This window comes from Rhagoletis zephyria, unplaced genomic scaffold, assembly GCF_001687245.7.
Source record: "Rhagoletis zephyria isolate East Lansing unplaced genomic scaffold, Rhagoletis_zephyria_1.1 Rzeph_scaffold_16673, whole genome shotgun sequence".
In the NCBI taxonomy this organism is placed as follows: Eukaryota; Metazoa; Arthropoda; class Insecta; order Diptera; family Tephritidae; genus Rhagoletis; species Rhagoletis zephyria.
Window position 1 is genome coordinate 1 of NW_016173737.1, and position 11,629 is coordinate 11,629.

Sequence of the window (11,629 nt, forward strand, 5' to 3'; positions counted from 1 at the left end):
GATGGATAGGTAGACATGGTAGACATACAAGCTGTAAGACACATACATATGTAGGTACATACATACGAGTACGTGCGCGACGAACCCCAGCTGAAATGTACATGGAGCCCGCGCTCTTCTCAGTGCGCCTAATTGCTGGTGGATGATGGGAATGCAACAGAGAAATTTATATACAAAAGCATTCGGGAAAATGCAAAGAAATGCATAAATCCAATAGAAAATAGCAGAAAACTTGATTACTTAGAAGTTGCAGGAACACAGCGAGTGACGATTTCATGCATTGCGAGTTTGCGGCCGCCTTCAAGTGGTGCGAAGCGCCGGCGTTGGAGCAAAACAAAAAACAATTTCAAGGGCAATCATTTCACCTAACATTTTCTGGGATAAACATGAGTATTTACTAGATAAATATGTATGTATTAGCATGCAAGCCTTTGACTTATACTGGCATATCTGCATGTGGGCTAATCCTCTGGCATCAATAGGCATATCTTTGGGTGAGAGTGCGGAAGCTCTTACACAGCAACTTGAGTGGTTCAGCTGATGGATATCTATGCAGCACTCTTCGTTTGTGGATGTGAAATGCATTTCACGAGTGCTTGGAAAGATTGGAAATTTCATATTTTAAAATTCATAAATATTTTTTATAAAAAAGAAACATAAACCAATTCGACAAAGAAAAAAATGCAAGTGCTCTTAGCTCGGCGCATTGAACTCTCAGGCTGTGTTTTTCTGTATTTGATGATGGGTGTTGTGCTCCCCACCAGTTCATTTGTAAAATACCACTTATGGATTGGCAGACGTCAAAATACTCGCACAGTAANCGACGCACCCGACTCGCTGACGTTTTCTTTTAGTGAACACTCTGACTTGTGGCGTCGTTTGTTCGATTGACGACTACCTGACTGGTAAGCAAAGCACATCCGGCCAATTAAACGGAAGCAAATAGCGACGTCATTTCTATTAGCATGGATTTAAATTAAAGGTAAGCCAACAAAAGCTGACGCTGGAATGACGTTGACGCGTAAGTGTGATGACTCTGATATTTCGCTGTGGGCAAATGAACTCGTGCAAATGGATTACCCATCCTGACATATGTATATGTAAAGATATCTAAATATGTACATACATACATACATACACCCACATGAACGCACGATCAACGGATCTCACACTAATAAATAAGTTAGAATGCATTTGATTTTTTGTTTTATTTTATTTTTTATGTTGAATAAATTATGTGCAGGCAGTTGGTGTAACACGCTTTTGGAACGTGCTTAAATAACGGCTTTTTAGTCATGAAGCAACCAATTGGGAGCCCAATGACAAACTCCAGAAAACCTGCTTATACGAGTAGAGCAACAAGTAAATAGATCACTGCAACTGTCGCGTAGAGTAAATAAAGTCAAAATGTTAGTTGCTAGAACTAAAAATTTCCTAACTAAAAAATTCAATCCAGCTAAGTGCCCATAAAACCCCGGAAAAATTTTGCCCTAAACCAGAACCGCTTTTATGTGAGAGCAGTCTAAGTAGTGCTGAACTTTCGAAAGCAAAACGCTTCCTGAACTTTGTTTGGCTTGTTCAAGTCATGGGAAAACGGAAAACCAAGAGAGTCGGAGAGGAGAATCAGGTCAGACCATGATTAGGCTAGGTTGAAGTTGCTGCCTACATTCCATAGGGATGGCAGGAACATTTAAGAGTACTAGGTTCATTGTGGTGCCGATCCTTTCAAGGCTCGCCAGGCATTCAAAGAAGCCGGGGTAAAAGCAACATCCCCTATCACTCGCCAAATCAGTACAGTGATCGTGCGACAGCTGCCGCATACTTTTTTTACCGGTTTCGGGTTAGGTTTTCTGTAGACCATCTTTTATTAGCCTGTTCGATTAAATGGCACTGAGCCAAACTTAAAAGCAGTTATCGGACGGAGTTCCGGCAAAATGTTGATGGCGGAAAAGGAGGGTCCCTTCTAGTCTAGATGTCTGACTACCAAGTAGTTAGTAAATGATAGCAGCGTCAGTTTTCTTAGTCGCCACGACCTATAAGTATTTGAAATATGCTACAATCGTCTACGAATCTTAAACATAAATTAGGCGAACTATCCTGAAATGCGTGGGGAAAACCCCTTCTAAAAAGTATAACACAGGAAGGTTTAGTTTGAGTTACTTAAGCCCTCGTCCACATTAAGTCTAACCTCTCTATATACATACATCCTATCTGGAATTTCCCAAAAACATGTGCGGCAGAACTTGAGTGGCTTTTAAAGTTAAATTTTTTTATCTCTTAAGTCCTGTTTTCACTTTGTCTACTTCGATGCCATTTGTCGTCGAACCAGTGAAAATCAATTATCAAAAGACAACAAACAAAAAAGATATACATATGTATGTATTCAGCTGTAGTTGTGTCAAAATTTGTCGTAAAATTATCAGCCATTAAGCCAGGAAAGTAATCTTTCAAACCAAATTCTTTTTGGACAAATGCATCATTCAGGGGTAGGTTAACGCCGCTCCCTGAAATGAGCCGAAATACTTTAATCAAAGTCATAAAATAAACAGAATTACAGTTGGAGAAAAAAAGTATCTTTAAATATAAATACATATGTATGTATGTATGTACATTAGGGAGGTCCTTAAAAAATGAAATGAAGGATTTTTTTTCAGTTTCACCCCCGCAATCGGTAATACCACGGCCACAGATATCACATACAATTTTTGGTTCAGACTGGAGACGGTTAAGGCGTATCGCACGGGGGGGCAAAGTACAGATTCCTTTATAGAGACTCAAAAAATTAAAATTATTTTTTTTTATCATCTATAAAGTTGTCAATTTGCTAACATTAGTATGGTACGTGAGGGTGGGGGAGCTGATATCTGATGGGTAAGTGCTGGAACGAGGTACTTGAGATCAATAAACTTCGGAACAAAAAAAAATTCTCCTCAATTGACGAGAATATCGATACATCATATCTACTTTAAGACCCTACTGTAAATGCTTAAGATATGACGGATGAAAAATGTAAAAAGACGACCCCAATGATCGGCCAACAAAAGTTTTTGTTTTTTTTAATTACCTGGCAAAAATACTTTGAAGTCAGGGATGTACGGCGAACTAATTTTCTAGTACGGTCTAATGCGCATATCTCCGTGCATATATGTATGTATGTATTTGCGTGAAATTTGAGCACACGCCAATAACCCAAGGGTCGCCTTTCATTATCTGTTGTTTGTTGTTTACCCCATTCGATTAGGGGAGGATTTTTATCACTTGCAGAAATACAAACTGCAAGTATCTAGTGTCAATGCGTTTATCACAATGAAAATATTTCGTGTGTTCGCAGTAGTTAAAAGTAATTGCTTCAATTTTATATTCAGCCTGTGTTGTTACGAGTATTGTACTATTCAATAGCCATCAGATAAAATTAAGAAATTTATTTTTAAATCCTAGGCATGTTTCACCTTAACGAACAAAAACCGGCAAGACTTACGATTTCTAAGCTGTTTCGTGTTTAAGCTATTGTTCCCCCACACCATATTCTGCTTTTGTTCCAGCATTTGTCTTCGCACCCAACTACTTTTTTTATACTTGAGGAAAACTACGATGACAAAACAAAATCATCAATAATGCATCAGGGAATGCACATCATTCAATTCTATTTTTAGTACATTCTGCACACTTAAATGAAGGAAATGAAACATGGAGTATCTGGTAGTAAGTCAGTGAAGATGCAGCAGCCACTCGCTGGTACACGAGCACTTCACCAACGAGTACTTGTTGTCGACAACACCGGGAAGCCATAAAGCACACGCCCTAAATTCACACAAAAGGTCCTGGTAGTAATTGGGCGTCGAGCAAAGAAAACAGAGAAACAGCAGCAACAACAACTACGGCAACTTATGGAATACAATACGAAGGAGCATATTTAACAGATACACAAAAGCAGACAATTGTGAACGTGTGGGCGAACACGGCCGGCAGGGATGTTGACGATGAGTCAAGAGAGACGATGAAGCAAAACACCGAAACACCGGTACATAATACATATGCAGATATGTACATACATACTTTTGTACATATCGCCAACGATCTTCAAAAGTGACACAACTCAAAATTTGGCATTTTCGAAATTTGGCACTAAAAAGGTACACAGCGCTTTTATTTACCTTTCAGCAAAAGCTGGAGTAAACTTTTGATATAATTTGTTGAAAATGTCTAAGGTAAAGTCTTCCTTGTTCATATGATCAAGCATGTGCTAAGAAATAGTTTTTTACATTTTCCGACGAACGGGTAATTTTGAGTTTTGTCTATTTTGAATGCGGTTTGCGATATGTAAGTATGTATGTTTTTACATTCGCAAATACAGATGCAATAAAGTGGAGCAAAGAATAAACTCGGAAGAGGAAAACTTGAAAAGAGGTAAATAGGAATAAAATCGGCTCATAAGTATGTACATACATAAAATATTCAAGAAAGGGCAAAAATGTAAATATTTTGTGTTTGATTACAAATAAATATGTATATGCATTTAATATGTATTGGGTGATAGGTGGATTACAATGGTGATGCAGATCTTTGGCAGCAATTACACAGCTTTACCAAAAAAAAAACAAAAAAACAAGTTTATGCATATTAAACCAAACCTATATATCCTATGTTATTCGACACGCTGAATGCGAATCCGGCGCCCGTTAGGCTCCATCACGTTAGGTTCATGGGCAATTGAAGGTCAAGTAGGGAAAAATTTATTGAATAATTAAAATGCATAAAAGGACTTTTCTCGAGAAATTAAACGGATGTTGTGTCCTGAAGCAAAGACATCTTCATATAACGTCCTCCTTAATAATTATTTTGTCCACCCTTAGGCGCTTTAAAAGTTGGCAAGCCTACATACATACATACAACTATCAGATATAGAACCAGAACTATTGATATTGTTGCATCACTACATACCTATAACTGCCAAAATCAGTATATATAGTAATCGTTGCCTTTTTTTCGTGGAGTTGGGGCGAATGGGGAGGGGTGTTAGTTAAAAGCAGTGAAAAGTTTTCTACCATGTGTCAGTTTGGATACATACAAAAGGATCGACAGCACCCGATTTTCAAAAGTATCGATACCGATTACCCCAAAGTAATCAGAAAGTACTCAGCACTCACAAAAGAGCTCGAAAATACTCAGAACTCGAAAGTACTCAAAAACACTCTGTTTCAAAAAATAATCAGTATTCAGTGCCGAATATACCCTTAAAAGTACTGAGTTAAATTTACAATTACCGGCACTCAGAAATAACTGTACTCAATTTGAAGATTCAATAGTTTTCAAGTGTAATACTTCTACCCAGAAAAGTTAGCCATTCATATAACGTAATTTGGGATTAATATATTATTTTGAATAAAGTGCTACGAGCTTGTGAGATTTCTACACCACAAGCATTGAAATGTTACCAACATGTGATATTTAAAAGTACTCAGTAATCTCAAAATTACGCGATCTTTAAAAGTATCGATACTAAAGAACTCGATCCTCAAAAGTACTCGATACTTCCCAACACTAATATTTACATACATATGTATGTATGTATGTCTGGATAAGTATACTTATCCTATAGGAGTTTAGCCTGAAGCCACCCCTCCCATGATGACTCTGCTTTTAACACACATACACACATACACATGTATATACGGTTTACCGGACTATTTGTGGAGACAAATTTTATAAAAACTTAGCCTCATCATCAAGTCTGAATAAAATCCAGTTTTTTTATAAATTAATGCAATCTAGCCATTGGACTTTACAATTTGTTTAAAGCGGATTATTTTTTGAAATAACTGCATATAGTATATATCCTATGTACGTTTGTACATCTGTTCATATGTATGTACATAAATACGTATCTGCACACAACGCTGCAGAGAATTGTAATTGACACTGCAATTCTCATTACCACAGCAATTGGAGCGTCTACAAAAACAATTGTGCAAGACTAATTAAAAGAAAATCGACGCACGCAGAGAGACAGTATGGAATGGAAAAGCATACATACCTAATGGAAAATAAGAAACCAGTGCAAATGCAATGTAAAGACAAACAAGTGCAACACACAAACGCCACAGTAAATACATACATAGTAAAGCAAGAAAGCGCAAACTGTAAAAATTTAATACAAACTATTTAAAAAAAAAATAAAAACTGCACTGCAGGTAAACAGAATGTAGTTGGACAACTAATTGTGACATTTCAATGTATCACGCTTAGACCAGCGGCAGATCAAGTTGTCACATCTGCTTGGTTAGAAATGCATGTACATACATATGTACAATTGCACACAGTCTTCAGGAATGTATTAATTAAAAAAAAAAAACTTTTAATTTAAATGCATGTAATTCAATAAAAATGTTCTTCTTTCATTAGAAGCCAAAGCAATATTTTGTTGCAATAAAAAAAAAAACGCAATACGATTAACTTGAACTCATAAATAGTTTTTTGTATTTGCTAACAAACGAGAAATTTTTAGTTGATATACTTTTTAAGGACGTGTGCTATGCGTACATACATACAGTACATGAGCGATATGCTCATTTACTAAAAGACTTATAACTCAAAACAAGAAATGTTTGAGCAAATGATGCAGAATAACACGTTATATCATGTTTCATATCATTGTGTACAAATTTTGTGCTAAAATCTTTTGTAGTTGCCGGGTAAGAAGACAATGGCCCGTTTGAATAAAAACTAACTTTGCTTAAATTTCGGACCTTTTACTCGATTTAGTCAAATATATGTATTTACATATTTCTACATTTTTCGAGCAAATTTAAAACTTTAAACTCGTCTCATAAAAATCTCGTTCTTCTTTCAGCTTTTTAGTAAATGAGCGGTATGTGCATAGGTTCATAAATGAAATGTTTTATATCGATCGAAATATTTTTTTTTTGTCTCTGCGCTGACAAACGATTGCAAATTAAACAGCTTTTAATTAAAAAGATTTTTCGTTGCTTTTTAATTGTTTAGCTATGTAGATATGTATCATGTACATTAGACCTATTCCACTTTGCAAGCAAACAAAAAAAGTTCACTGTACATCCCTGAGTCTAAAGTATTTTTGTAAGGCTATTTGGAACCCTAGTGGTCGTAATTTTACATTTTTCGGTGACGTCTACATTCTTTGGTTTTTTTTAATATGTAGTTTTAAATACTGGAATAAACAAAATACTTTCTTAGCAAAAGTTTAGTGATTTTTGGGGAGCTTTACTTTACCGGCATTAGGGTTGTATGTTAGGATGATAAGAACTGATAGCTAGCTGGTGGGTACTAGCTTCGAATGTAAATGTCGAAGATACATCGAGAAATGTAAGCAGGCGATCCCTGCGCTCGGCAAAAAACAAAAAAAAATCGAAATTACCTTCGAATCGAAATATATTTCTTTTGCAAAAAAGTTTCATAATTTTTTGCGAGCTTTAATTTACTGACATTAGGGTGATACGTTAGGGTGATAAAAACTTAGATCTGGGGGGTACTAAAACGGGGTATTGAGGTCAATGAACTTTAGAATATAGACAAGAACATCGATATAAAATATGTACTTTAAAATTCGACCGTAAATGCCGAAGTCAGAACAAAAATTGCTTTCGAATCAAGATACTTCCCTAGCAAAAGTTTCACAATTTTTTGCGAGCTTTAATTTACCGGCGTTAGGGTGATACGATATAGTGGAAGGAACTAAGATCTGGTGGACAAGTACTAGAAGAGGGTGCTTGAAGTCAATGAGCTTTGACACAAAAAATTTTAGCCCGAGACAAGAACATCGATACATTATAGTTTAAGATCCGAATGTAACATTTTTTTTGTAATTACATACCTTGCAAAAGTACTTAGACCCAGGGTTGTACGGCGAACTTTCTTCCAGGTACGGTCTAATGTACATACATATATACTTCATTGTGCTTTTTACAAAGTGTTGAAGTCTTTTGTATGAATCATATAGTAAATTGAAATGATATGTATAAACCTTTATGTACCTACATACATACATAAATAAATACAAAGTTCCAGACAATTTAGATGGCAACGCCAACAAGCAACTGGCCAAACAGGCAGCCGCAAGTTGGAATAACTAACTAATCCACCACCAATGCCAAGGTGAAGAAGCCGGTTCAAAAATTGCAAACATACATATGTATGTACATATGTATGTATGTATGGATATAGACAAATATACAAACATTCTTTGTGGAGCTTTTGGTAAAATTGAGGCAAAAACAAAAACTATCGCACAAAATCAACAAGCCGACAACGGAATGAAAGAAAAGCAGAAGAGGATAATGCAAGTTATGTACATCTGTAGGTATATATATATGTATGTATGTATGTACATATATAATTGCATACATGTATGAATACAAATGCAGGTACATATTTAAGGTGGTTACGAAGGGTTGCGGGGCCGGCCGTTCACAACAAAAATATATATACATCAATATTTGCCTTGAAAATCTTCTGGTGGGGGGCGGGGTATCGAAATTGGACCACAGCCACAGACGTTTGAACTTAAACCCCCCAAGCTTTGAAATGTCTGGATTGGCTAGATAGTATTGCAAACTACTTTAAAATAAATTTATTTTTTTGATTTATTTTATGATATCCATTTAAAAAACTTACAATTTTCAACCGAAACTGTTTGTGATGGATGTACTTCGTTGGTTTTGTCTGCTGCAGAGGCTTTTTGGAACACTTTTTTAGTTCGATGTTTCAATCTTTTTTGTTATGTATGTAATATGTACGTCTGTATATATGTATGTATGTATGTATATTGCACGCTCACAAGTTTTGGATCTTTTTATATTTTAAGTTATAGCTTTTACCGCACTTTTTTCAATAGCTATCGTTTTTTTTTTGACGCTTATGCTTCAAAAACTAATGTACACTGAGTGAAATAACTCAAACCATGAAAAATTTAAATTATTCCTTTCTTCTGTTCCACCGTTTTCACGCGTTTTGCTCTCTTCCCTAGTTGGTTTGAACGCAGTTGCGCAGAAATGTACTACGCTGTGCTAAAGAATTTCAGGACAAAAGCGTTAAAAATTTGTTGCCTTTTTTTTACACCACGCACCGAATAATATGAAAAATTAATGTTAAAATGAGCCAAATCCCGTAATCAATACAATTTTTATGTTTTGAAGTTCAAAAAAAATAAAAAATTTTGTATGTAGTTAATTTTTTGCTTTTCAAAATCACAAATCAAGTTCCTGCAAGGTACATATCCTTCAAGAAAAAAAAACAACTATTACTGAGCGCTATAGAAGTAAAAAGGGCGGTTTCGTTATTCCTGGCAGCGGCGAATATTACAGCATCAGCGCATTCATCTGTGCGTAGACCAAAAAAAAAAAAAGAAGAGTTCTACCCCCACACTCCCTATTTAACGCACTTTCTTATTTACAAGCCACACAAAGGATACACGGAGCGCACTTGACAATTTCCTGTGGTTTTAAATACACCAACAATTATTTGAAATAAAACGATAACTCCTCATACCTATGAGTTGATTATTTGCTAATTTTTTTTATATTGAAAACTGAATTTGGCTCAATTTATTTACAAGCAAAAAACTAGGTAAAATTAAGTTAACATTACATTGATTTATCTCTTTAACTCAGGTTTGCTGGCAGCCGCCTTATTTATAAAACCGCACAAGTATTTTCAACACAACCGTTCACAACGCGTTGCTAGCTCGAATAAATTGTTCGTTCGTCGCCGGCTCAAAGGAAAGCCATTGGAGTGCAGCAGTGCTGCCATGCACGAAACTTTCTAGTGTTTGTCTACACTGGTCACCAACATGTATGATGTTCGCTGCTGGCAAAGGTTGCCAATCAGCGTTGCCGTTTTGATCCACGTGGAACAAAAGTGATACGTTTTTCGATTAATTTTTATAGGGACACTTCTTTTTAAATTTTGATACTTTTCCAATCGTGTAAAAAAATCTCACAGAACTCGAAAACCTTGAAAGAGATGTTTCCAATTTCTTCGCACATAGGGCTAAAAAGGTGGATGAATTTGCCGAGTTTCAAAATTACGTTGGTGTTAAAAATCATAAAGAGTGTCAAACGTTCGCTGGTTATCGTTGAAGCGATTGCCTATGTAAGACATACATATAACCATGATAAAAACATTACAAGGTAAATTCATTTTCCCAATTCGGTGGCCATGATTTTTTTTCTGACGTTTGCCAACATTATAAAATCATATAAAATTGAAAATAAAAAAAATAAATTGTTCACAATTGTTGTTGTTTGAGATTGAAATGAGAATGTGTGTTTAAGTTTGAGTTTTGAATTTTAAAATTATATTGTTGACAAACAGTATAACAACGGCGACGACTGCCGCTTAATGGTTTTACCTTGTTATGTTTTTATCATGCATATAACGGTGTCTTTTGTTTTTGTAAAGAAAGTACTTTAAAGTTTTATAACTGTTTATTTTTATTTTTTTTTTGTAGATAACCAAAATACTTGCTTCTGACAAAATTTTTAATAAATTTTTTTTTCTCTTAAAAATTTAATTTTTAAAACGTTAGGCGTATTTGAGCGTGTTAAGAATATCAAAAACGAGTAAAATAAAGAGTTTTGAGTTTAACTCATCAATTTGATGCTGCGATTTCTAAGAAAAGAAACCATATGATTTTGATTTTTGATTATGATTTTCAAACTGTGAAATTTATTCTCATAAATACGGTCACTCAAGTAGCCTCATAAAAAGTCCAAATCGACGAGTGGCCTCGGTGGACAAATGAAATCGCCTCAATGCGTGTCCACGTCACACACTGCGCGCTAATAAGCTAAAACCGTATATATAATTAAAGTGATTTACACAAAAATTTACTTTGCATTCTATCAACCAGTTGACTGGGCACTTCCACATAGCTGTGTAGACCATAAATTGGTAATGACTGTTTTTCGTTCCACTCATTATTTTCAAAATTATATTCTTCCACCGTATATACATCATGGCCGCCGAGCGCCCATATCCGTTTGCCGATAGTGATGGCGCAGATGCCGAAGCGGGCTACTCTTAACGGTGCGACCTGCGAGCAGGTGAGGATTTGAAAAATTAAAAACAAGAATAAGAATGTCATTTATGTACATATGTACCGTACCTCGAGCCATATATTCTGTTTTGGGTCGTAGCGCTCCACTGTATTTAACATGCCCTCATTGTAGCCACCAATAAGAAATATGAATTCATTTAATATGGTAATCTGCAATTTAGCATAAACACATAAGTCCATTTTTATAAACCTTTTTTTTTTTTTTTTAATTTGTTACTTACGCCAGGCCAACCGCGCGCCCCATTCATATTGCTGCATGTCGTCCAACTGCGGGTTTTTGGATCATAACATTCAACTGAATTCAAAGGCATACAGTCAATGCCCAATCCACCGAATATGTAGATTTTTTCTTCGTATACGATAACGCTGGCACCATATCTGTGAGCTGACATTGCCGGCAGTACTTGCCAATGATTAGTGCATATATCAAACCTAAAACAATAATAATGCTTACATTAATTGTGCATCATGTGTTCAAAAATTTCGTTTTTTGAGTTGTGACCAGGGTTGCCACTTTGGTAAATTGTTACCAAAATT

The 11,629-nt window shown here is 35.6% G+C and overlaps 1 protein-coding gene and 1 long non-coding RNA gene across 2 annotated transcripts; both read right to left on the bottom strand.

Annotated features, from left to right (window-relative positions):
- Positions 1-8,832: 8,832 nt before the first annotated feature.
- LOC108379565 (uncharacterized) lies at positions 8,833-9,736 on the bottom strand. The gene is made up of 2 exons (XR_001849491.1): positions 9,622-9,736; positions 8,833-9,041 (listed from the first exon to the last, which is right to left on the bottom strand). It is a non-coding gene; the product is annotated as an uncharacterized LOC108379565 (long non-coding RNA).
- Positions 9,737-10,578: 842 nt separating this feature from the next.
- On the bottom strand, positions 10,579-11,524 carry LOC108379564 (kelch-like protein diablo; the record flags this gene model as incomplete). The annotated part of the gene is made up of 3 exons (XM_017635919.1): positions 10,579-11,068; positions 11,141-11,242; positions 11,314-11,524. Coding segments are annotated over 3 exons (541 nt in total), but the record flags the coding sequence as incomplete, so codon positions are not given.
- Positions 11,525-11,629: the final 105 nt, after the last annotated feature.